The sequence below is a fragment of the Homarus americanus genome, unplaced genomic scaffold, assembly GCF_018991925.1.
Source record: "Homarus americanus isolate GMGI-L3 unplaced genomic scaffold, GMGI_Hamer_2.0 scaffold31037, whole genome shotgun sequence".
Classification (NCBI taxonomy): Eukaryota; Metazoa; Arthropoda; class Malacostraca; order Decapoda; family Nephropidae; genus Homarus; species Homarus americanus.
Window position 1 is genome coordinate 1,747,576 of NW_024722227.1, and position 23,675 is coordinate 1,771,250.

Consider the following 23,675-nt stretch of genomic DNA (forward strand, 5'->3'; position numbering starts at 1 on the left):
CTTGAAATCATTGAGTGTACCCAGTAAGGCGATAAAAGTTCACTCATATGACTAAACATTCAGGTGTATTTTGTCGTTGTATGGATCTCGTCGCCCCAAGTCTGTGGTAAGCTCAATCATGAGACCAGTATCTTAGTCGATTCTAACCTGTTGTGTAGCAAAGAAGCTTATCCTATTCTAAAAATCATTGAATTTATTTCAAATAAGTTAGCTAAGGTTGAGTAATGGTTACGTTGAATTTCATCGGTATCTTCTGTTGGTTCGTAATAGTCTGTATGATACATCATTATGCAGTCTTCCCTTTAGTTATTTATTTTTATATCAGCAACACTCAATCATCAATTCTTAAATTTTGTCTTTGATTATCATGAAACTGTGTAGGTATATTCCGTTGTACAGTATACCATTACTTATTTTTTTTTTTTTTACATGGATTAGCCCACCCAGGCACAGGTCACTGACCCACATCGGGACCTAGGGAACGAAAATGTAATAATGATAATAATAAAAATAAAGAACCATAAAGAAATACAAGTGAAAATCAAAAGTGAGAAACAATATATGTATGTTGTGTTGTCAATATTAAGAGAAACAATTGAGACCCTGCAATTGTGTGTAAATGAGGCAGAAAGTCAGTTGAGCAACCTGGGACTTGGTCACAACTTTCGTGAAGCCATGTGGCAGCAGGGTCTACCATAGACAACACGTTATGCTTTCAATATCTTCCCAGGCGGTTGTACTTCCCTGTTTGATAGCTGCCTAATACCTACTACCTGACTTTTATACCTCTCTGTAAAGTTTGGACAGCGACTATTATCATCATCTGTGCTGTTGGTCTGTTGTGCTCTGTTTATTCACCCCAAACCAGGCAGTATAACTAACCATACAATTTTGGAGAGATTATCTGGAGTTTGGGCAGACCATCATCATTTATACTTCAGAAGGCTTTTGTGTCTCCAAGTATAACTGTTGTTGGGCAATGTTTATATTTAGATCTACTTTTTCGGGGCCAGGCAAAGATTAATTGCTGGAAAAAGGCATCATCACTATTTGATGTTCAATTCAACATTTAGTCCTCAAGCGAGGTTAACTGGTGACACAGAACACCTTCAACAGAGTTTATTATGAGTTTATTTCACGGGTTAAGGGTTGACGGAACTTGGCTGTAGACGATATCTGTATGTCAGTGTGAGTGTATTAAACAAGTCAATTATCTATCACTGCAAAATGGATAAATTTTCTCATATTAAAGACTAACCCTGAATATGAAATAATTCAGGGCTTTAAAAGTTGACAATACATTTGTTGTGGACCAAAATCATACTACAGTATATACATTTCGGTTACACACACACACTCACACACAATAAAGACGCACACAGGTTTGCTAATGGCACCTTGGAGATGCACTCTTTCCACCACCTTCCTTGTTTAACCATCAATATTATATGAGCCCACTATTTGTTTCTGTATATCATTTCTTAATATGATGATACTTATTTATATTGTGTGTGTGCGTAAACCGGGGTAACTTTTTCACACTGATGATAAACTAAGCGAAGAGGTTAAATGCAGGAAAATCCGATAAAATCAAAGTCTTGTATAAAGATCGAAGAAGGACGAATTAAAATATCACCTTTTTTTCTTTTAAGGAACGCGAGTCGAGTGGGAGCACGTCAGAAAATGGTTACAGTACTCTCACGCTGTTCCATGGGTCGGTGATTTCATTCCCAGGCACTACAAATTTCCCAGCTGTAAATTGGTACCTAAGTTTACACTTGGGGAAGTGAAGGCGATCTAGTGCAGTTCCGGCTATGCTGCCTCCTTGCGTGCCGAAGGCCTAGAATACGGGCAGACATGTCTCACTGGCCCACTTTCTTATCACAGACTAATGCTTATCATAATGGAGATAATGCAAGGTACACTTCAGTCCCATACGTTAACTCAAACACTAGACGGGAGAGGCTGGACCAGTCCTCCAGAGTAGCTGAAGTCTGCCAGACGAGCTTGTGTGTGTTAGCTGCCGACGCCTTCTGTATCTTTGGTAAGACCTGTGAAGTATACGATACGATACGATACGATACGAAGTCTTTAGTTAAGAGGTGAAAGAAGATTATTAGGGGTTGAAGGAAAAGTGGTGAAACTGAAATACAGTAGGAGTAGAAAGAATCTGGGCTCAACCAGATCGCTTCATCTTTCTTATTGGTGTTTTGTCTTTGTTCTGCTCCCTTGGGTCGTCAGACCTTTGTATTAATATTGGTTTATTTATATAATGCTGCTTATTATTATTATTTTTATTATTTTTGGAGTTAGTGAGCCCGCCCAGGTCCTTGTGTAGCTGGGAGGGTAGTCACATTTTTTTTTTTTTTTTTTTTTTTTTTTTTTTTTTTTTTTTTTTTTTTTTTTTGTTAGTTGTATTAGTCTAAAGGTACACTGTATGGAGAGGCCTGCCAGGTTCTTAATGGAGCTGGTAGGTCACTCATCTTTTATTCTCTCTATTAAGGTTTTATATGTATATTGGGGCAGGAGATGGTTAAATTACTTTCTTCCTGGCTGATTTAAACCAACTGTGTTCTTGGAATTCTTCGTTGTCTATATTATTTATCCAGTTTTGATATGTTTCTGTGTTAAGTTCAGTCACTTTTTTCCAAATATTTACAGCTTTGTTGTGTATATCTACATTGATTGCTAAGAGGTTTGCTCTCTTGTGTAGCTGTTCATTATTGATGTGGTCTGTATATTTTATGTTATATATAAATCTGAGGGCTATATTTTGTACTGTTTGTAACCTTTTAATGCACGTTTTACTAAGGGTGTTCAATGGGATGGGTGGGTAGTCCATAATTGATTTGACAAGGGCAATATAAATCTTTCTTTTGTTATTAATGCTAAGGTTCTTAAAGCGTTTTATTTTTGATAATCTTATTCTTGCCTGTCGTTCTTTATCTTTTAAGTATGTTATATATCCTCTTTTTGTTAGTTTTAATCCAAGCATCCTGCCTTCAGTGTCGTATGGGTATAGTTCCTGGTCGACTATTACTGGACTTGTTTTAATCTTGGCTATTGGTATTATCTTGAATTTGTTCTTATTTGTCCTGATTTTCCATTTTTTCTCAAAATCATTTATGTTTTTTATCGCTCTTACCGTGTAGAGTGCCATAAATTGAGTTGATTTTCCTGGGTATGATACTATTTGAGTAATATCATCAGCAAACATTACATATTCGCTAAAGGGGGTAGGTTGAGGTGTGTCTGAAGTATAAATTGTATATAGTGTTGGAGAAAGGCATCCTCCTTGAGGTACTCCACTCTCAAGATTAAACATAGTTCCCATAAAGTTTCCAATTTGAATTTGTGCTCTCCTATCATCTAAATAGTTACACAATATTCTTAGCAAGTATTCGTTAAGTCCCAGTTTTAATATTTTATATTTCAAGCCTAAATGCCAAACTTTATCAAAAGCCTTAGAAACATCCCTTAAAATTATATTGATCTGGTTACCCTTGCTTTTTTCTATTGCAATTATTTCCGTTATTGTAGCTATTGCAGTTAGGGTATTTCTATTGGGCATAAATCCATGTTGTCTGTTGTTAGTTTTCCCATGTTGTGTTAAAAAGGCTATAAGTCTTGAATTTAATATTTTTTCCAATAGTTTCCCGGTAATTTCTAATAAAGATATTGGCCTGTAGTTTAATATTTCCTTATTGTCCTTACCCTCCTTAGGAATAAATATCATTTTAGCATATTTTAGTTTGTCTGGAAAGTAACCAGTTATTAAGCATGCGTTATAAATGTTTAATAGTGTATTTAAAATGTTTTCAGGTAGATTCATGATCATATTTCGTGTAATACCTGTGAGCCCAGGGGCTTTTTCCTTAAATTTCCTCAGACAGTGCATCATTTCTCCCATGGTTATTATTTGATTATTAGGTAATAAGTTATAGTCTATATATTGCCTTGGGGTGATTCTATGTATTTGTCTTCCCATTTCTTCTTCTATCCTTTCTTCGTGTTCACTATCAAAAATCTCCATTTTCCTCATCTGATATTTTAAAAACTTTTACCCATTCCTTTTGAATGCTGACTCTTGTTCATTTTCCTCGTGCAATTTTGTTCCATTTTGGTCTTTAATGTATGGTGTTTTTTGCTTGTTGTGCCCCATCATCTTGTTTATGGAAGTCCAAAATGTTTTTGTGTCTTTAGTCATGTCAGCCGCCATTATAATATCATTCCATTTTTTATTGTTTGCTTCCTTACATGCGTCTCTTAATTTTATCTGTAGTGCTATCTGTGTCGTATATAGCCATCTGTTACTGCCGTGTCTTTCCATATACCTGTTTATTTCATTGTAATGGGTTTGGATTAATTTAACTTCTTCTGGTAGTCTGTTGTTGGGTAATGTTCTAAAGTGTGAAGTAGGAGTGTGTTTGGTTATAGATGTTTTATTGCTGAGTGCAGTCTGTCCATTTCTGAGTCTATATCTTCTGTTGTTTTCCCTTGTAGGTTAATCGAGTGGTGATTACTTAAGTCGTCTTTGAAGCTGTCCCAGTCTGTTTTACTCATTTTCAGTCTCTTTTTTATTGGTATCTGTATGGGGCTTGTTGACAGTGTTAGTATAATTGGCAGATGGTCACTGCTGTAAGAGGTCCCTGTATTATATGGTAATTGAAAAAGGCTTTGTTGTTGGTAAAAATTTTGTCTGGTGTCGATTGTGTATTGTGATTTCTCCAGGTTGGAAAGTTAGGACCCAGATGATTGATTTTCCCTAAATTTATTAATTGATTAAGGGCGTTTCCACGACGTTATTATTTGTATTGTCAAAAATCCTATGTCTGGCGTTAAAGTCTCCTAAGATGTACATCGGATGACTATTGTTAGCCAATTTTAATAGGTCTTCTATAGGTAAGTAGGGTCGTCTCGGTGGCAGATAAGTAGTAGCAATAATTACGTCTCCTTGAGTTGTATTTATTTTTATTGCTAGAAATTCATCCTGGAAGTCATCGATTAGTTTAAATTTTAAGTTTCTTTTAACCGCTATAGCTACTCCGTCATTTTTCTCGCCCGATTTATTTCTTTGGTTTACATAATAGTTAAAGAGTTTTATGTTGTTGTTTTCTGTCTCACCGTGACTGTTTATTAGTATAATGTCAGGGTCAATTTCTTGATATATATTACTTAGGTTAATTCTCTCGGTCTTCCAGTTTCTTACGTTGTGTTGTATTATTCTTAAAGTTCTTACTGTTTGTCTATTGTCCATTATTTCTTATACTTGGATTGTGACTGTTGAAGTGGAGACCTATCATCCTGTTTCCCGCTTCTGACTCTTCTAAACTCTGACGGGTCTACTATTTTAAAGTCATTGGTCGTAATCTTTAGTTTGTCCGTAGTAATTAGTGACCAGACATAATCTTCACTTAGGGATTTTTCTTGATATGTCCACTTGTATATCCCTCCTTCACAGTTTTTTACTATTGTCCCTCCTGTTGGTCTCGATGTTGGGATTCCATGTTTTGTTGTAGTGATAACTTTTAATCCAATATCTTCAGCAGATTCAGGTTGTATATTGTGTTCAGTTTCCATCTTATCTTCTCTCCTCCTACTCCTTTGTCTTATAGTCTGTCCTTTTGTTATTTCTATCTTCTCTTTGTCACTTCTAGTCATTTGTCTGGGATCTCTATCAGTCGCTTGTGTTCCTTGTGTATCAGCTGTTGCTCCTTGCTCAAACCTTTGTTTGTCTAGCTGTAGTCTTTCTCTCAGTTCGCTTGCATATGTTGCCTGAAATAGTTTTTCGGATTGTGGATTCTCTGGAAATATCATCTCTGGTAGGCTATTCAATTTAAACATTTTCCTTAATTCCTCATTGTATGATCCGGGTGCAATGATATTGTGCAAATGTGCATGGATCATACTAATCATTACCTTATCATGTATTGGCTCACTTAGGTTTAATATGGTGGATTCTGGTCTATGAGCCTCTTGGACCGCTCTCTTGGCTATTTCGACGTATGTCGTATCCTTCTTGTCTTGTTCCTTTTTCCTTGTTTCTTGTTCCTTGTACTTTATCATGTGTTTTTTTATTGGGCATGCCATTGCTAACGTCCTATGTCCTATGTATGCATTCCCGTTTCTCTTACAGTTGAGACAGCCAACATGTGTATTCTTACATTCAGTGTAGGTATGGTCGTCGCCTGCACAATCTGAGCAGTACTTTTTTTCTTTTTCCGGACAGTCTCTCGTTGTGTGTTCTTCATATTTGTAGCAGGAGAAGCAAGTTTGCAGACTGATGAATGTCTCCTTCTTTATTTGATGTGGTGTGACTGACATGTTGAATATTAGAAAGCCCTGTTGTAAAACTTTCTCAGCCATTGACACTTCTTCAAAAGTAATCTTAAAAACATGAGTATAGTCTTTTATCTTAATGACTTCTTCAATCTTCATCCACCTGTTTTGGCGTTCCAGTTCATCTTTCAGGTCTTCAGATGTCTTCCTCCCGATCTCTTGGTCGACTTGACGAACGAAAACTGATCTTTTTGCTTTTTGTTCTGGTGGCATGACAACAACAAGGCCTTCATTGTAAAATATATCTCTGGCTTCTTTTGAAAGGATTTTATCTGAATCAAAGTCATCTTTACAGATTACTTTAAAACCTTCATTGGTGCTGAATATTCTTGTTAGTGGGACTTGCAATTTGTTGTAAGTGATTTCTGCCACTTTTCCCCTTCCAATAGAGTGTCCCTTATCTCTATGTTTTATTCTAATGCTTGTTGTCATCTTCTTGATTACATCTAATCCTACCTATAACACAGGGCTCCTGCCTGGGAGCAGTGACCCCGCCCCCCCCTCTTGGACGGGCGTCAGGCTCGTAGGGTTCTGCACTCAGGTTACCTGTGACTATAGTTATGTCTAAGAAAGTTGCCACCTACCGGTGACCCCCGGACAAGGGGTGCCCTGCACTATCACAGGTTCCCTTGCCGGATCGACCGTATCGCTAAGTCCCGCCTCCCGTTCAAAGAACGGAGTGCATGAGGGGGATGAAAAAAAGAAAGAAGAGGACTTAGAGAGTAGAAACAGCCTACCTACCACGCCACGTTCGGTTAGCCAATCAGAGCACCGCAGTAAACGTGCATGTATCACGCCACCGTGGGGCACCACTGATTGGCCAATCCAGGACGTAGACGCACGGGTAGTAGTCAAAATTTGGGGAGCCCAAATATTTGTTTTCCAGAAGTTGGAATTTTCCGTACAATCTGTGATGGTAATTACACCGTCACTATGTTGAGTAAGTACAATCACTAGGATTGAGTGTCCTATCACAACAAAGTTGCAGACTGCTCAAACATGCAGCAAAAGAGGCAGGTCTTCGCAGCTCCGGGTCCAGCCTGTGAAGTATACTGAAGTGATGGTGTTAATTAACCCCCTGTACTGAAGGTTTTCTCTCAGCTGAATATAATCATCTGGCAGTAGCAAAAAAAAGTTATTAACTGGAGTGATAAGCCTTTACAGTTTCTTCAGAAAAGTACGACCACAAGTTAACCAATACATTCAGTCAAAAGATAAATCACGAAAGAGAAGACATACATCACTTAAAAGACATCTACTGGTCTATACTGTATATCAAAATGTTTTCAACACATAAATTTTCCATGTTCTTACCTTTTATTCTCAGTTACTGTATATTGATAGAAATTACCATTGCGAGTGTTCATATATTTTACCACTACGACATAATAGCCCTGACTGTTTATTGTTCTGTTGTTTCACTTTAACATAACCAGCGTTGTATTGTTACCATTCATTTATTAGATTACTATAACTGTACCAATACCTCTATACTAGTGAAAAACCCCAAATAAAACATTAAGATTAGAAATTATCTTATACTACAATACAAACCTAACACACAGAGGTTCATTTTATGGTTTGTTACTTGTGATGCACATATCTGAAAACAACTCCCAATGGACGAGTTGTTGGTTCTGAGAAAACACAAGAAATACACTCTGCCACGTTCGTAGAGTGATACGGTATATATAATTTGTAATAAAAGTTTACAGTCCTGCTATAATAGTCGAGACAAGTGATCGTGGGCCCTTCGTGCCCTGTGGCGAGTCCGGCGGTACAATTTAACGAGGCGTGATAGTTCGGACGCTCGCGCTTGGCTAGCGCTCAACCGCCGTCCGGCTGCGGCTGACAGCGTACAGCGACATCGTTTTCCAGGTGGTCGTGGTTGTTATGATCATAGTCGTAGTTGTTATAATCCTTATCGTGGTTGTTATAATCATGGTCGTGGTTGTTATAATCATGGTCGTGGTTGTTATAATCATGGTCGTGGTTGTTATAATCATGGTCGGGGTAGTTATAATCATGGTCGTGGTTGTTATAATCATGGTTGTGGTTGTTATAATCATGGTCGTGGTTGTTATAATCATGGTCGTGGTTGTTATAATCATGGTTGTGGTTGTTATAATCATGGTCGTGGTTGTTATAATCATGTTCGTGGTTGTTATAATCATGGTTGTGGTTGTTATAATCATGGTCGTGGAGTTATCGGTCTTTTGCATCATTTTGGCACCCAGCAAGTAAATACACACGATGATACTTGAGCAGTTATTTATTTTAACCTAAAAATAAGGTATGCCTGTGTATATCAACATTGTATATGGCCACAAGTCCTGTATTTCTGCTGGTAACAACACACACCACATCTGGCTGCCTCGAGGCTCCCGCTCGGCGGCTCGAACAGACCTGTGACATCACAACCAGTCACAGACCTTTTAGCAGTCACGTGATTTTTTAGCTACTTTAACCTAATTTTTGTGCACTTTTTGCCCAATTAATTTAAAAATATCGTTACCATAGTAAATTTAAGCGTTTTCTAAACCCATCGACCTGCCATCTTACGAAAAATTTCTGACCGACAAATCGTCTATTCAATCAATAAAGGTTAGTGACGGGAGAAGGGGGTTGAGTTTGCGTGTGGGCGATGAGGCAGTGCCGTGATTGGTGGATATAGCTACACCACGCTCGGACTCGGCGGCAGGGGGCGGGGAATAGGAAATAAACGGCTCCAGGCCTCGGACAAGTCGGTCAACGGACTGTATCACTGTTTGGAAGACCGTCATCGCCGCGGGTGCAGCGCGAACCCAAAAAGCGAACAGGGGGACACGCAAAGCCAAAAGAAAACTATACGTAAAGATGGGTTTGTTGTGGGGTTGTTTTGAGAAAGGTGAAGGTAAAGTCTTTGAGCTTTGTCAAAGATGAACGGAGCGAGATGAAGGAAGAGTTTTGAGTCTTTGATCTTGAAACGTCGAAGTACTCATAGCATGGAAGGATGAGCTTATCATTGGAGAGGTTTTTAGGTGAGAGTAGAAGAAAGATTTTGAGCTTTTTTGTCAAACTTGGAATGGAGGTTGAGAGGAGAGTAAGGAGTTTATTATTTATTTATTTATTTATTTATTTGATTTTTGAGTTGTTGGGTTGGGTTGTTTGTCTATTTGGAGGTGGTTGTTGGGTTTGGTCGTGTATGTTGAGTTTTGTTTGGGGGAATGTTAGGTTTGGGATTTTGGTTAAGGTCGGGTATGTTAGGTTTTGTTTTGTTTTGGGAGGAGTTAGGTATGGTCAGTTATTCTATTAGGTGGGGGTATTTTTTTTCTCCTTGGTCGCACACGAATAGCCGCCGTGCTTTGTCTGTGAGGTGGTCTAGTCCTTGTTTGCGTCTGACTAGTTAGGTTACGTCGTCGGCGTATTGCATAGTCAGGGAGTCGATGTTTATGGGGTCAGGTAGGTCATTTGTGTAGAGAATGTATAGAGTTGGGGACAGGACAGATCCTTGTGGGACTCCTGCGTGCAGTGAGAAGTATTCCGAGTGTGCGAAGTTAAACTTTATCCTCATTTGTCTGTCTGTTAGGAAGTTGCATAGGAGTTGCTGTGGCTTTTGGGGGAGGTTGAAGTTGGTACATATTTTTCATTTTAGTCCGTCGTACCACACTGTGTCAAAGGCTTTTTGTTCATCTTTTGTGTCTTGTATGTTCCTTTGAGTGCGCCCTGGGTTGAGTGGTGTGCTCTGAATCCGAACTGCTTGTAGGACAGTAGTTCTTCACCTTCAAGGTGGTACCTTAGTCGTTTGTTATATAGTCTTTCGAATGTTTTGTCTAAGACCTCAAGTATGCTCATCCGCCTGTAGTTTTGTGGGTGTGTTGCGTTTTTTTTTCGGGGTCATCATGGCTGTGGCTGTTTTGAAGAGTTTGGGGAAGTATCCAGTGGCAAGTTGGGTGCTGTAAAGGTATGTAATGGCTTTGACTGTTTCTGGGGGTAGGTGCTTGAGGATTGAGTACTCTTTGTTGCTGTCGCCTGGTGTTTTCTTTTTGGTTCTGTCCAGTGCCTGTTTTACTTCTGTTGGGGTGAAAGGTGCAGTGAGGATGTGTTCCTATGGGAGTGTGGTGGTGTCTATTATGTTATCTGATGAGGTTCTTTCGTGTAGTGCTCGTGTGATGATGTTGTTAATGTGGTCTAAGATGTGTCTTTGTTGGGTAGGGGGGTTGTGGTTCCCAGTGTAGTTTTAGAGTTTGTCTTACTTCTGTTGGTTCTCTGATTCGTCTACCGTTAACTAGTAGATAATCGAAGGGAGGCCTAGCCGTCCCCCTCAGTTTGGCGATCATTTGCCAGAACTCTCAGGGGTTGTGTGTTCTGTGCTCCTGGGCGGCCTCTACGAGTTTAGTCCAGTGAACCTCGTGGTCGTGAAGGAGGCTGTGGGTGATGTGTGTTCTTAGTGTGGTAATGTCTGCTTGTACTGGTGTGAGGTACTGTTTGTTCTGTTCAAATCGTCGCCTGTAGCAGTGTAGTAGGCGTTGGGTTCTTATGAAGGGTATGAAGGAATGTTTCTTCTTATACTGGTGTTTTGGTATGTGTGTGTCTGCTGTGGCGGTGATTGTGTTAAAGAGTTTTGTGGGTTGGTGTTCGAGGTTGCATGTGTATTGCTGTTCAGAGAGTGTAGTTCGAAAGGCATCCCAGTCTGCACGTTGGTATTGGTATTGTGGTTTGGGTGTTGGGAGGAGGATGGGGTTATAGGAGAGGTGGAGTGTGATGGGTATGTGGTCTGAGCCTGACAGCTACAGCTACTTCTTATCGGTTTTCACAGAAGAAATTTGCGATGAAATTCCAGAGGTGGAACTGATATTTAAGGGAAAGGAAGAAGAGAAATTAAAGAATATCACTATCAGAAAAGAGGATGTTCTTAAGAAGATAAATAAACTAAGGAATACAAAATCCCCAGGGCCGGATGAAATTTTCCCTCGAGCCTTGAAAGAGTGTAGGGAACATAAGAACATAAGAAAATAAGGAGTCTGCAATAGGTCGGCTGGCCTGTGCATGGCAGCTCCTATCGAGAGTTACTACCACTCTCTATCATCCTTGAATCTATCTAGCCTCCTTTTGAAACTTTCCAGAGTTCCCGCACTTACTACAAAGTTGCTAAGCTTGTTCCACTCGTCCACCACCCTATTTGTGAACCAGTTTCTTCCTATCTCCCTCCTAAACCAAAACTTATCCAACTTGAATCCGTTGCTCCGAGTCCTATCCTGCTCGGTATTATAAGAACTATATCTATATCCCCTTTATTGATTCCTTTCACCCACTTAAATACTTCTATCATATCTCCCCGCACTCTTCGTCTTTCTAGGAAATGCAAGTTAAGTTTCTTTAACCTATCCTGATATGGAAGGTTTCTAAGTCCCGGAATCATTTTTGTCATTCTTCGCTGCACCGACTCTAGTGAATTTATATCCATTCTATAATAGGGGCACCAGAACTGAACCGCATAATCGAGGTGCGGCCTAACTAGCGCAAGATATAGTTGCAATAAGACCTCTGCACTCTTGTTACTTACACTTCTAGATATAAAACCCAATACTCTGCTTGCCTTATTTCGAACATTAACGCACTGTTTTCTAGGCCGTAGGTCCGGGCTTACAAGTACCCCTAGGTCTCTTTCACAAGTCGACTTCTCTAGGTTGATGTTGTTAAGGCTGTATACATTATAAGTATTTGTTCTTCCAATATTAAGTACGCTGCACTTGCTGGTGTTGAATTTCATTTGCCATTTTTCAGAGTGAGTGAGAACGTGTTCTGTATGAGATGTATTTAATGTACTATGTAGGTGAGGGTTGGGGGATGACGTGGATGGGTGTGGGGGAGTAATGGGTGGGGAGAGTGTGGCCGGGGGCCATGTCGGGGTTGTTTGGGTCAGGGTTTATTAGTTTCCTGAATATCACTTTAGTTGGCGAGTTTTAGCGGTTGTGGGGCGAGGAGTTCTTCCTCTTTGTTTGGCTCTGTGTTAGGTTTGTTGAGGGTTGAGGTGTCTGTGGTGCAGGGGCAGGTGAGTGGTTGGTCTGGGTGGCGGGAGGGGCAGTGGTGTCTCTAATCTGGGTGGCGGAGGGTGTGGTAATGGTGGTTAGGTGACAGAGGTCAGGTGTGGGCATTGCTGAGTTGGAAGGGCGTGGGTTGTAAACTGTTACCTTGTAGGGTGGAAGGGGCATGGTGGTCGATGGGTGGGGGTTTATGGGAGCCCTGGGGAAGGTGAGTGCGGGTCCGGTTTTGTAGGTATCAGGTATGTGTATGGTCGGTAGGCCGTTGGCCTTTAGTTCCTCAGTCACAAGGTTTAGGAACTGCGACCTGTTCCCGTTGCTTAGGATGTGTGATAGTAGTATGATGGTAGTGATTTTAACGTCAGTGTCGGGGGAGGGGCGGTCAGGTTGTTGGTCCAGCGGGTGGGGTGGGTGTAGGGAGTGTGTGATGGGGAGGTGGTGGTGATGCTGTGAGGGTCATATGGGGAGGGAGTGGTGTTGTGCTGTTATCCAATCTGATTTGACATTTATTGCTGATGGCAGTGTGTTGGCCTTCACAGTTGCTACATTTTGTCTCTGTGGCCGTGAAGCATTGAAGTTGAAGCATTGGTGAACCTTGATAAAGTGTTGTAATTCAATGTCACATGAGAGGATGATGTTGTTGCTTATTTTTATGCCTAGGGATTTTAGTGCAATGGCATCTTTTGTGTTGCTGTGGTGATTTTGAGCATGGGTAGGGTTCCCATCCGAGTTACCAATGTTATTTTGTTGTTGTTGTGTGAGTTTAGTTCAGCGAGGAGATTAGCGTTTTCTAAGATACGGGATATGATTTTCCGGCATATCAGGGTGCACTTTGCACGGTACTCAGACGAGCTGAGGACCGTGAAGCCATTATCTTGGAGTTTTTTTACTCACCTCTGGGGAGTGGAATCTGTCTGCATCTTCATCAGTCTGAAGGAAGATTTTTATTATGTTTTCATTGATGAAGGTTCTAGTCTGAAAAATTAGGGTCAGCTTGAAGATCAGTGAGGCCAGGTCTGAGGATTGCTGGCGTGTGTGGTCCACTTTAATTTTTTTGCTGGACATTTTCCCTAAGTCCTAAGTGGAGATTTATGGAGATCTCCCCTAACAGGTGTCCCTAAATTCCTGCGTCCCTCACTTATGGGAGGCTTTACACGAGCACAGAAGTCCCCGGTGAATCGGCAGGCTCTGCTCACCCTTTGTCCTGCACACAAGCACGCTCTGAGCGAGGTGTGGGGACAGGGCGCTTCTAGACGAATACTTCCCTGTGCGTCAACTGACAGAGGAGTAGGTCCTTTCACGGCAGCAAAAGAAAAAAAAATGAGTGGTAGGGAAAGGTCTGATAACTCACGAATGGTCGCTCGTCTCACCAGGTCCCTCAGCAGTATTCGGCGTTCCTAAGGGAGGTCCGATACCGTGGGAGAGATCAACTATGTCAATCGAGCCAAACGATTTGTCGGTGTATCTTTTCTCTGGGATTGAGGTGTTTTGCGAGGCACAGCAAGCAGAGAGGACTGGGACAGTGGAGGAGACGCCACTACTGCTGCTGTCTCTGGGGTCCCTGGAGTAGCTTCTTGTGCTCGGCTGCGTCCCTGGAGCGGTTGCTTGTACCTCTGCTTCGGCTGGCGGCTGTGTGTCGTCTGTGTGCTCGTCTATTATCACCTGAAGAATTACTATATTTACTTTCTGAAGGAAACAAAACTGTTGTGCATAATCCAGCATCATTAGTAAACTTATCATCCCAAAGGAACAACCATAAATAACAGCAAAATTGTCTTTACGTATTTGGTAACTTTTCCAAAACAATCATCGAATAGATAATAATTAAAACTCACTAAACTCACATGAAGAAAAATCATCAATTTTTGTCTCAACTCTGGAAATTCAGAATTGTTTCCCCTATGTATTAAAGTACCTAATAACTTTCTTGTCAACTTCATCAATAAATACACCTGGACCCTCCTCTGAAAATTGTGCCATGATTTTAAGGGATTCACATTGGTAAGTTATTTAACACTAACACAGAATTTCATACTCATCATCATCCAACTGTCAATACAACTTTCTTAAGTTTCATGCACAATAAAATACTTTATTCTCTGTAAATTGATGCCAACAAACATCACAAACGAACTACAACAATTTTAATTATTTTTCATACAACACCGTCACTATGAATCTGAAGCAAAATATTACAGTCAACACATATTGTTTATAAAATTAATTTGGATTTGAATAATCCAAACTCAATCAAACCTCAATTAATATCTCTCATTAATCCACTTACGCTGCCAACCAATTATACACTTCCCTGTTTACACACAAAATTAAGAGACATTGACAACATTAAATATATTCCTCTAATACAGTTTAACTTCAGCTGGAACGCTCGCATAGGTTTGCTTTTAGTTCATAAGATTTCCTTCCATCTATTATTGAATTCTTCAGTTTCCGTTCATGTACCCAAATCTATTACGGGTTGCAGAACGTGGTCTAGATCCGCGTAACAATAGTAATTAGTTTTTATTCCCTGACAGTGTGAGATAAAAAATGTTTACAATTATGAGACCAGCGGTGAGAGTGTGGGGGGTGGCATCAAGCACTCCACCATCTACGCGGAGGTCTTTCTACTTGGCGAGGACATTAGGCTCGTATAACAGTATCCCGTCCTTCGCGCCCACTTCTACATCATTATCAAGGTAAGGAGACTTAAGGGTACAGCACAACCTTCAGGTGAAGAGTCTTTCCATGTGTATTAGGTTTATGGTGAGTTTTGAAAATATAACGAAACACAACCATCATTCCCCTACTGCATGAATTCGTAAAGAATGGGAAGTTGTATATAAAACATGTCCAATACTTACTCCTATATAGATTCAATCAATTGCTTAAAGGTAAATAATAACTTTATAGATAACATTGTCTGAACTCACCATCATTATATTTAACAAAACATGTGTACGGCTGTGAAGTGCGACCCTAAATATTTGCAACAGGTCAACGAGCAAGAATTACAAAACAATACCCGACATCTTACACAACATACAGTCTGTCAGGACAAAGGCCTTATTGTATACGAGGTGTTTATGTTGCTTGAGCTATTTGCGAGAAGTGACTTACACATCGCTTTAACTTTCTAGAAGACATAAATCATATACTACCGAAGGTAAATTTATCGAACTTTATCCATGTGATGCTGTTAATCTTTTGATTATATTATTATATTATTGTGTATAATCTTGTTTAGATTACTGTGTTCAGAGGACATTCCCTCATGTTGGTCAACGCGAGTGTAAGTGTCAAGTGCAACGTGGATGAAAAAGTTGAATATGAATGATAAAATCATAAAATAAGACGTGAGTCAATGAATTACATGTACAGAGTTGCGTTGTGTACAGTGTGTCTGTGTGTGTGCGATTCTCTTCCAGCCAGCCTGTGCATCTCAAGCCTTTGGCAGACTCTGTGCCCGTGTCTTCAGTTGTAGGAAGCTGAAATTATGCACGTATATCGAGCAGTGGTCCTCCCCACTCTGTTACATGGCAGCGAACATGGGTCTCATACAGGAGGCACCTCAAGGCACTGAAAACTCTTACCAACGTAGTCTACGTTCTATTCACCAGGTTTGCTGGTAAGACAAGAGTACCAACGCCAGCATTCTCGCTGACACCAGCTGAAGGAGCATCGAGACTGCCATTATCCATGAACAACTACGCTGGACTGGCCATGTTTCCCGCATGGACTACAATAAACTGCCAAAGCAACTGCTTTATAGTCACCTAACGAATGGTACATGTAACGCTGATGGACAGCGGAAAAGATATAAAGATAGTCTTAAGACAAACCTGAAAAAGTGCCAACTTGACCCCCTCACCTGGGAGACGATCACGCCGCACCTTAACGCTTGGAAGAGCACCACATAATAAGTGTGTCAATAGTTTCGAGTCAACCCGACTGCATATAGAGGCAGACAAGCGCTGCCACCGCCCCTCCTGCACTAGATGTAGCCCTCCACACGTGCAACACATGTGGACGGCCCTGCCTTTTCGTTATCGGCTTTTCGAGTTACCTCAGAGCTCGATTCTGAGTGACAGCCAAGTAGTTATAGTAGTGTGTGTGTGTGTGTGTGTGTGTGTGTGTGTGATTCCTTTGGTATTTTGTTTGTGGGTGTATTTCCGTGTTTGTGTGAGTGACTTTGTGTGTGGGTTTGCATATATTTTTTCTGTGTGTGTTTGTGTATTTTTTTGTGTATGTTTTATGTGTTTATGTGTGTATTTGTTTGTGCTAACGAATTATACACAACTTACTAACATAATCAGCGTGGATGTGAGGGAACTGAGCGAGAAGGCCAGATGGTTGGGGCCGCTGAACCTCAATTCTCACCTGTACTTCGAGGCACACAAGGTGGGCGCAAAACACTCTGGTATAGTGAACAACATAAGCACTGCACGACCTATCCACCACCAGAACATGGTCGATACCCTCCTTCATCTCTGCAAGTGAGTATTTGTAGCTTTTGAATAAACGAAGAACTTTTGAAATTTCTAGTTTTTCCCAAATAATCCTATACAGTCTATTTAACAACGTAGCATGTACAATATTGACAAATGGCTTATTATCATGGAGCGTACAGGCCGTGTCCCCCTTAACGTCGAGATGCCTTCAGTGTGGCAGTAAGAATTACGATAAGAGCTTATTAATTAAGTGTCCTTCAGGTTATATGCGTGTCTCCACTTATCTCCATGACCTTTAACCACCTTGGCCACTTAAGAGAGTCATTCACACACATAAATAGACGTACAGGACAGTTGGTTGACAGTTAATGATCATCTTATCAAAGATCAGCTTCCCCAATCACGTTAACTTACCATTAACCCATGTCGTTCAGACCTAAAGAAGCCACCAGTCATATTATAGATCTTAATGAGCAAGAGCGAACACCCCGTCAATCTTTGATGAAGATAACAGTTTCTGGCCAAACTTACGCTCCTCTCTGTCAACTATCTCCACCTGAGTTGTTCGAGATGATGAATGTACGCTTCACTTCGACGCACAAGTGTGAAAAGTACTGGTACACGCTGTCATCCCCGTCAGATTACCATTACCCTATTTATACATAAAAAATCGCCATCTTCACTTAATTATTCACATCACCTAAACTCACAGGAATTCCCTTACAATTCACAGCCACAGCATTCGGTTGTCTCTAATCATAGAATAGGTTATATTTTGACCTAATGGCTGGAATAGCTATATCCTGTAGGAGGAGGGTAGGAAATAGATGATTGTCATTCCTAACTCAGACGGAAGCAGAGGTTTCTATCAGAACACTTGGGAACTTAAGTAGTAACAGACATCATTCACCTTGACGCTCCTTGGATCATTATTGTGTGTATAAAGTAGTATTTTTATGTTCTTACTTGAATCATTTCATAATAATATTGCTCTGCCACTGACCTAACTGTAGTCATCATATCATAGCCATAATATACAGTAACAGTAAGTAAGAGTTCTCTCTCACCCCCACCAGGAAGATACCCATCCTGAGGGTGAACATAAAGCCACGAGGCGGACAACCCTGGTACTACGAAGACGAACACATCAACTTAGATTTTCAGGTAAATATTAAAGGTGACTGATCAAGTGGGTCTCAACCCTAAAGGACCATAACCAAACATGATCATTAGGACTGGAGTCTAGTGTTTAAAACAGCTACAACCCTAACGATCACAAACCTGTGTTAACATGAGACCTCACCTCAGGTTTATATTACTTAGACTATGGCAGAGGGATACGTATCGATAGGTTCCCTAGATACTATACTAGTAATGATAATAAAGCATGAGAAATACCAGGTGACCTGTCCTCGAGATAATTATGATGTTGCCGAGTACCGTAACAGTTCAAATAATGAGTTACTTAATGCACAAAGGAGTATTCTACTATATAGAAAAGTCAGATCAAGAAACAAAAAAACGTAAATGAATGAATAATTGTTTTAAGAATAATTATGGGCACAAAAAGGATATAGCCTGTATATATATATATATATATATATATATATATATATATATATATATATATATATATATATATATATATATATATACTTCATTTTTAGTCCATATAACACGCGGACTTTGAACATATAATCAACGACCTCACCAGCAAGGAATCGAACCCTCGACCTACTGGGTGTGACACCCAGTAGGTCGAGGGTTCAGTGTCGTGTATATATATATACAATCACCACCTCAACCCGACAGGATTCGAACCCACGGCCCACGAGCCCATGACTGTGACCGGGGAACGCTACCTCTGGACCACCAGGATACTAAAAGCAGGCCTAGACTTTATTATATTTCACACAAAGCCTGTTCAACGAGCTTATGGCGCCGTGAACCTCTAATAGGGACTACACATATCACGTAGGTTGTCAGAGTAACGTTTTACCAAATCCGGCTTCGAAACACGAGGATCCACATATATTTCATTGGCCCAATAAAGCACGCGGACTTCTACATACAATCAACACCTCAACCCTCCAGGATTCGAACCCACAGCCTGCCGTGAACCTCTAATGAGGACTGCCTGTATCACAGCGCCATTAGCTCGTCGAACAGACTTTGTGTGAAATATAACAAAGTCTAGGACTGCTTTTAGTATCCTGGTGGTCCAGAGGTAGCGTTCCCCGGTCACAGTCATGGGCTCGTGGGCCGTGGGTTCGAATCCTGAGGGGTTGAGGTGTTGATTGTATGTAGAAGTCCGCTTGCTTTATTGGGCTAATGAAATATATATGGATCCTCGTGTTTCGAAGCCGGATTTGGTAAAACGTTACTCTGACCACCTACGTGAGACAGGTAGTCCCCATTAGAGGTTCACGGCGCCATAAGCTCGTTGAACAGGCTTTGTGTGAAATATAACAAAGTCTAGGACTCCTTTTAGTATCCTGGTGGTCCAGAGGTAGCGTTCCCCGGTCACAGTCATGGGCTTGTGAGCCGTGGGTTCGAATCCTGGCGGGTTGAGGTGTTGATTGTATGTAGAAGTCCGCGTGTTTTATTGGGCTAATGATATATATATATATATATATATATATATATATATATATATATATATATATATATATATATATATATATATATATATATGATGAGGAAAGAGCAGGTATTATCTTCAGGTGAGTACCTAGTCTGTACTCACCCCTGAAGATGTGAATTACACTTTGGGAACTGTGTTTTCTTTCCTTGTGGTTATCAGCATATACCTAGATCACGCGCACCTACAGTGATTTAGGATATATATATATATATATATATATATATATATATATATATATATATATATATATATATATATATATATATTTCATGTAGATCCACAATGGAAACGTGGATAAGATAAATCTTGATAAACTCACACAAGGAAAGGGAAACAATGGAGAACCTTAGCTTTCGTCTTTATTCAAGTCATCTTCAGAGGCAACTGAATTACAAAGACTGAGAGAGAGCTTATGTACACAGGGTGACCTTCCAAAACATGAAGTCAGGTAAAAAAATGTGGCATCCACTAATCCACACACCAACCACACAGCAAACATAAGAAGAGATTATAAGAACGGGCGACATAACTAGTCATGTCACGTCAGGTAAAAAAAATATGAGACCCACTAATCATCTATCATACACTCTGCCTTACTTGCTTTCAAAGCATTTTTAACCTTGGGCCACTGACAAATAAATTTGTGCAACGTATTATCAGTTTTGTACTGACCATCACTAAGGTTTAAAGAATACATTTATCTCATCAAACTTGCTTAATCTAGAAGTCTTTCTGTGACACGTGATGATTTATACACTTCTAAACTGTTTTCCCAATCTGTGGGATGATCATTGTTCCTTATATGAACGAACAGTGCACTGTTTTCAGATGCTGTTCTAATATTGTACTTGTGTTGTTTAATTCTGGGTTGTAATGCTTTCCCAGTCTGACCTACATAATTTCCATTACATTTGCTACATGGAATACAGTAAACACTTCCATTTACATTCAAGGTTGGGCTATTCTTAATTATTATATTAGTAATAGTTGAGTCATACTTAAAACAACATTGATATTTAATAATTTAAGGGATTGAACTAACGGGACAAATTCATTGTAATAAGGTAGAGTCAAAATACTCTTAAATGTAGGAACTTGCCTCGATTAAGAACAATAAAAGGATTTTTAGCCCTTTTAAAACAACGATCAACAAACAATGAAGCGTACCCAAGTTGTTGGTGTAAATTTACATAGAATCAATTCAACATCATTACATACCACCAGGAACTCTACGTGGTTAAATAGCCTGGTTGATCCCCGGGAGCTAATTTGCCATGACTTATCCTCGGGTGGTTTTAGCAATATTTGAATAAATACATTTTCTTAAAGTTAAAAATTCAATATGGCTGCATTTTTATTCCCCGTTATAGGTGCAAAATATAACGCGGGTAAGAAATTTAATCTTATTGAGAAAGAAATTCACTTTATATTTTAATAGGTTTTAGAGGAAGGAGCCAACCCTTCAGAAGAGTTCCAAAAGCTCAGCAAGGAAGGCTTGGGGACAGAGGATGCCCCCTTGATGAAAGTTCGGATGATCCCTGGGGTGACGGACGCCTCCTGCGCCTTCCCCGAGTATAACAAAGACTTCCCCCATCAATACGCCATCATCTTCTTCGTGCACCACTCCATCATGGACGGTACCAGTATGGCCTATAGCTTACGGGGGTTTGTGGAAGTACTTGACAGAGTTTTGCGTGGCCAGAGTGTTGACAATACCAAACAAATAGGAGTATTTGTTTCACACCAGGAGATCACAGAAAAAGAACTGCTGATTGAGAAGATGTTGAACAATGATCAAGGACGATTGAGGGAGTTGAAACAAGAAGTTCTAGCAAGCACCAAATCGCCTGAAATATTAAAAGGTTATCCTGCGCCTGGGGGACCTAACCCGACCACTCACTTTCTTCACCGCGAGATTCAGCCAGAAAGGTTCCACAAGATCTACCTCCGGTGTAAGCAACACGGTGTAACCTTTTACACTGCCTTGCAGGCTGCTGTAAACACCGCTATAGTCGAACTACTGAAGGAGGCGGGAATCCACGATGAAGACTTCAATATCAGTGTCTCCAATAATACCAACCTGCGGCGATATATGGCAAGGCGCCCTTCACCAATACTTGGGGTACACGTGTACCACACCACGCAACTTGTCAATGTTAGTCGAAATGTGAGGGAAAGTTTCTGGAACTTTGCTAAAATAATTGGCAGTGACCTGAAAACTCTCCTTACTTCAGAGGCGTCGCTGGTACAGAGTGTGGTGCGGAGGATGACGCTGCCGCCCATCGACCCGACTACTTACTTCAGGACTCCTCCACCCTTGACAAGCGACTACCTCTTTACCAACATGGGAGATGTGTCTGCCATGATTGGTGGTGATACTCACAGTGTCCGTGTCACAGGCATATATAATGTTAGTGAAATACACAACGCGTCAGTTATGTGTTTTCATTCTACGCACACATTCCGTGGTAAGCCTCTCTACACGTTTACTTACGCCTCCAACTACATGACGCATGACACAGCAGAGAGGCTGGTCAACATGATCTTCACCATCCTAGACGAAGTTAGTGAATAATGCCTTCAAAATGCATGATGCAGAGACCTGTTCTACCCAACATTACCAGGTGTTATTGACTGAAAGAAGTATACCCTCTATTTTCTTATATCTCTGTTATTTTTTATGAGAGAAAGAGAGTTCAACAAGCTAGCCAGCCTGAACCCTAGTGCGCGCGACAGACAGGTTCAGGGGGACAGGAGTAGATTTACCTTTACGGTTAATCCTTTCCTGTTCATAGTTTGTTCCATCCTTTCTTTAGTTTGTTACATCCTTTCTTTAGTTTGTTCCATCCTTCCTTTAATTTGTTCCATCCTCTATCTATTTTTTTTCAACCTTTCTTTACTTAGGTCCATCCTTTCCTTAGTTTGTTCCATCCTTTCTTTAGTTTGTTACATCCTTTCTTTAGTTTGTTCCATCCTTTCTTTAGTTTGTTCCATCCTTTCTTTAGTTTGTTCCATCCTTTCTTTAGTTTGATCCATCCTTTCTTTAGTTTGTTCCATCCTTTCTTTAGTTTGTTCCATAATTTCTTTATTTTTTTGCCTTTCACTAGACTGTTTACAACTTGCCCATTGTAAGCACTAAGACTGGAGAACAGGTTTAAAGCAGCCAAGTCACCAAGAGTCTTAGGTTAGGTTAGGTGATGTTTGGCTGGTGTTATTACGACCTGGGATTATTTATGTAAGTTTGATGGGGAAGTATCATGTTTAAATTTAGAAGTGTGAGTGTAGTGGAAAATTATACAGACGAATTAGGTCAGTTAATAGAGTGAGTTAGATACAAAGAGTTGACACTAAATCGATGTTCTAGTTCACTTTGCATAAGTAAACTTGACCTGAGGATATATTTTTATCATAATTTGTGTTGTTGGTGTTGACTCATACTCATAGTCATCATGCTACTGAAAACATAGTAAACCCATAGATGACAAAGTATGTAATTAAAGTAAACTAATACTAAAGTTATATCTTTAAAATTTTCTAGTATAATTGATGCTATATTACATAAACTCCATAATATATTATAATTCAAGTGTTCTTACTTTAGTATACTTACCTATATGTATCTGTATTGTAAAGACAAATCCCATACCCAGGGTTATTATGTGATTACTTAAGCGTTAATGTACTTGTTTCCTATTTATAATTTCCATACAATCATTATTGGATTACAGTAACACACAATTCATATATTGTACTTTTTATTGCAATAAATTCATACCACCGCATCAATGAGTGTATCATAGTAACGTGTGAATCTTCCGTGTGTGTGTTGGCATTTGGCATGGCCATGTCAGTTGTGGGTTTGTTTAGTGCATTCGTTCACGTCTGAGGAAATAACAATAGTACTAATAATTGTGACTCAAAAACAGACAAAAGTAAATAACATAACAGAGAACACTGGCATTAGTAAACAATTTTTAGAAACACATACAGTAACAGCGGGTCCCATAGGCAGTGCGTATACAGCATGCAGAAGACAGTGTGGAGGAAACTGACCTAGGCTGGCCCAAGGTATAGGCCGTACAGGCGAATGTTAAGGGCGTCATCTATCCATTGGGAGCGCCAAACGACGCATGGAAAAAATAAAGAAATTTATAAATTGAGCTTGATGGTTTGCAGCGGCACCACATGACTCTCTCGCCCACAGTACCCCACCACTGA

General features: G+C 40.1%; 1 protein-coding gene across 2 annotated transcripts; it reads left to right on the forward strand.

The window, feature by feature from the left end:
* Nucleotides 1-1,937: 1,937 nt before the first annotated feature.
* LOC121862267 lies at nucleotides 1,938-23,243 on the forward strand. Of its 2 annotated transcripts, XM_042360379.1 has the most exons (5): nucleotides 1,938-2,044; nucleotides 14,900-15,061; nucleotides 16,679-16,858; nucleotides 17,890-17,977; nucleotides 20,896-23,243. In XM_042360379.1, exons 2-5 carry the CDS (start codon nucleotides 14,913-14,915, stop codon nucleotides 22,030-22,032), a joined length of 1,554 nt encoding a protein of 517 aa, XP_042216313.1. In that variant the 5' UTR covers nucleotides 1,938-2,044; nucleotides 14,900-14,912; the 3' UTR covers nucleotides 22,033-23,243. The 2 variants fall into 2 exon arrangements, with proteins under 2 accessions (XP_042216313.1, XP_042216315.1); XM_042360381.1 differs by lacking the exon at nucleotides 14,900-15,061 and having other exon boundaries at nucleotides 1,957-2,044.
* The last annotated feature ends 432 nt before the right edge of the window (nucleotides 23,244-23,675 follow it).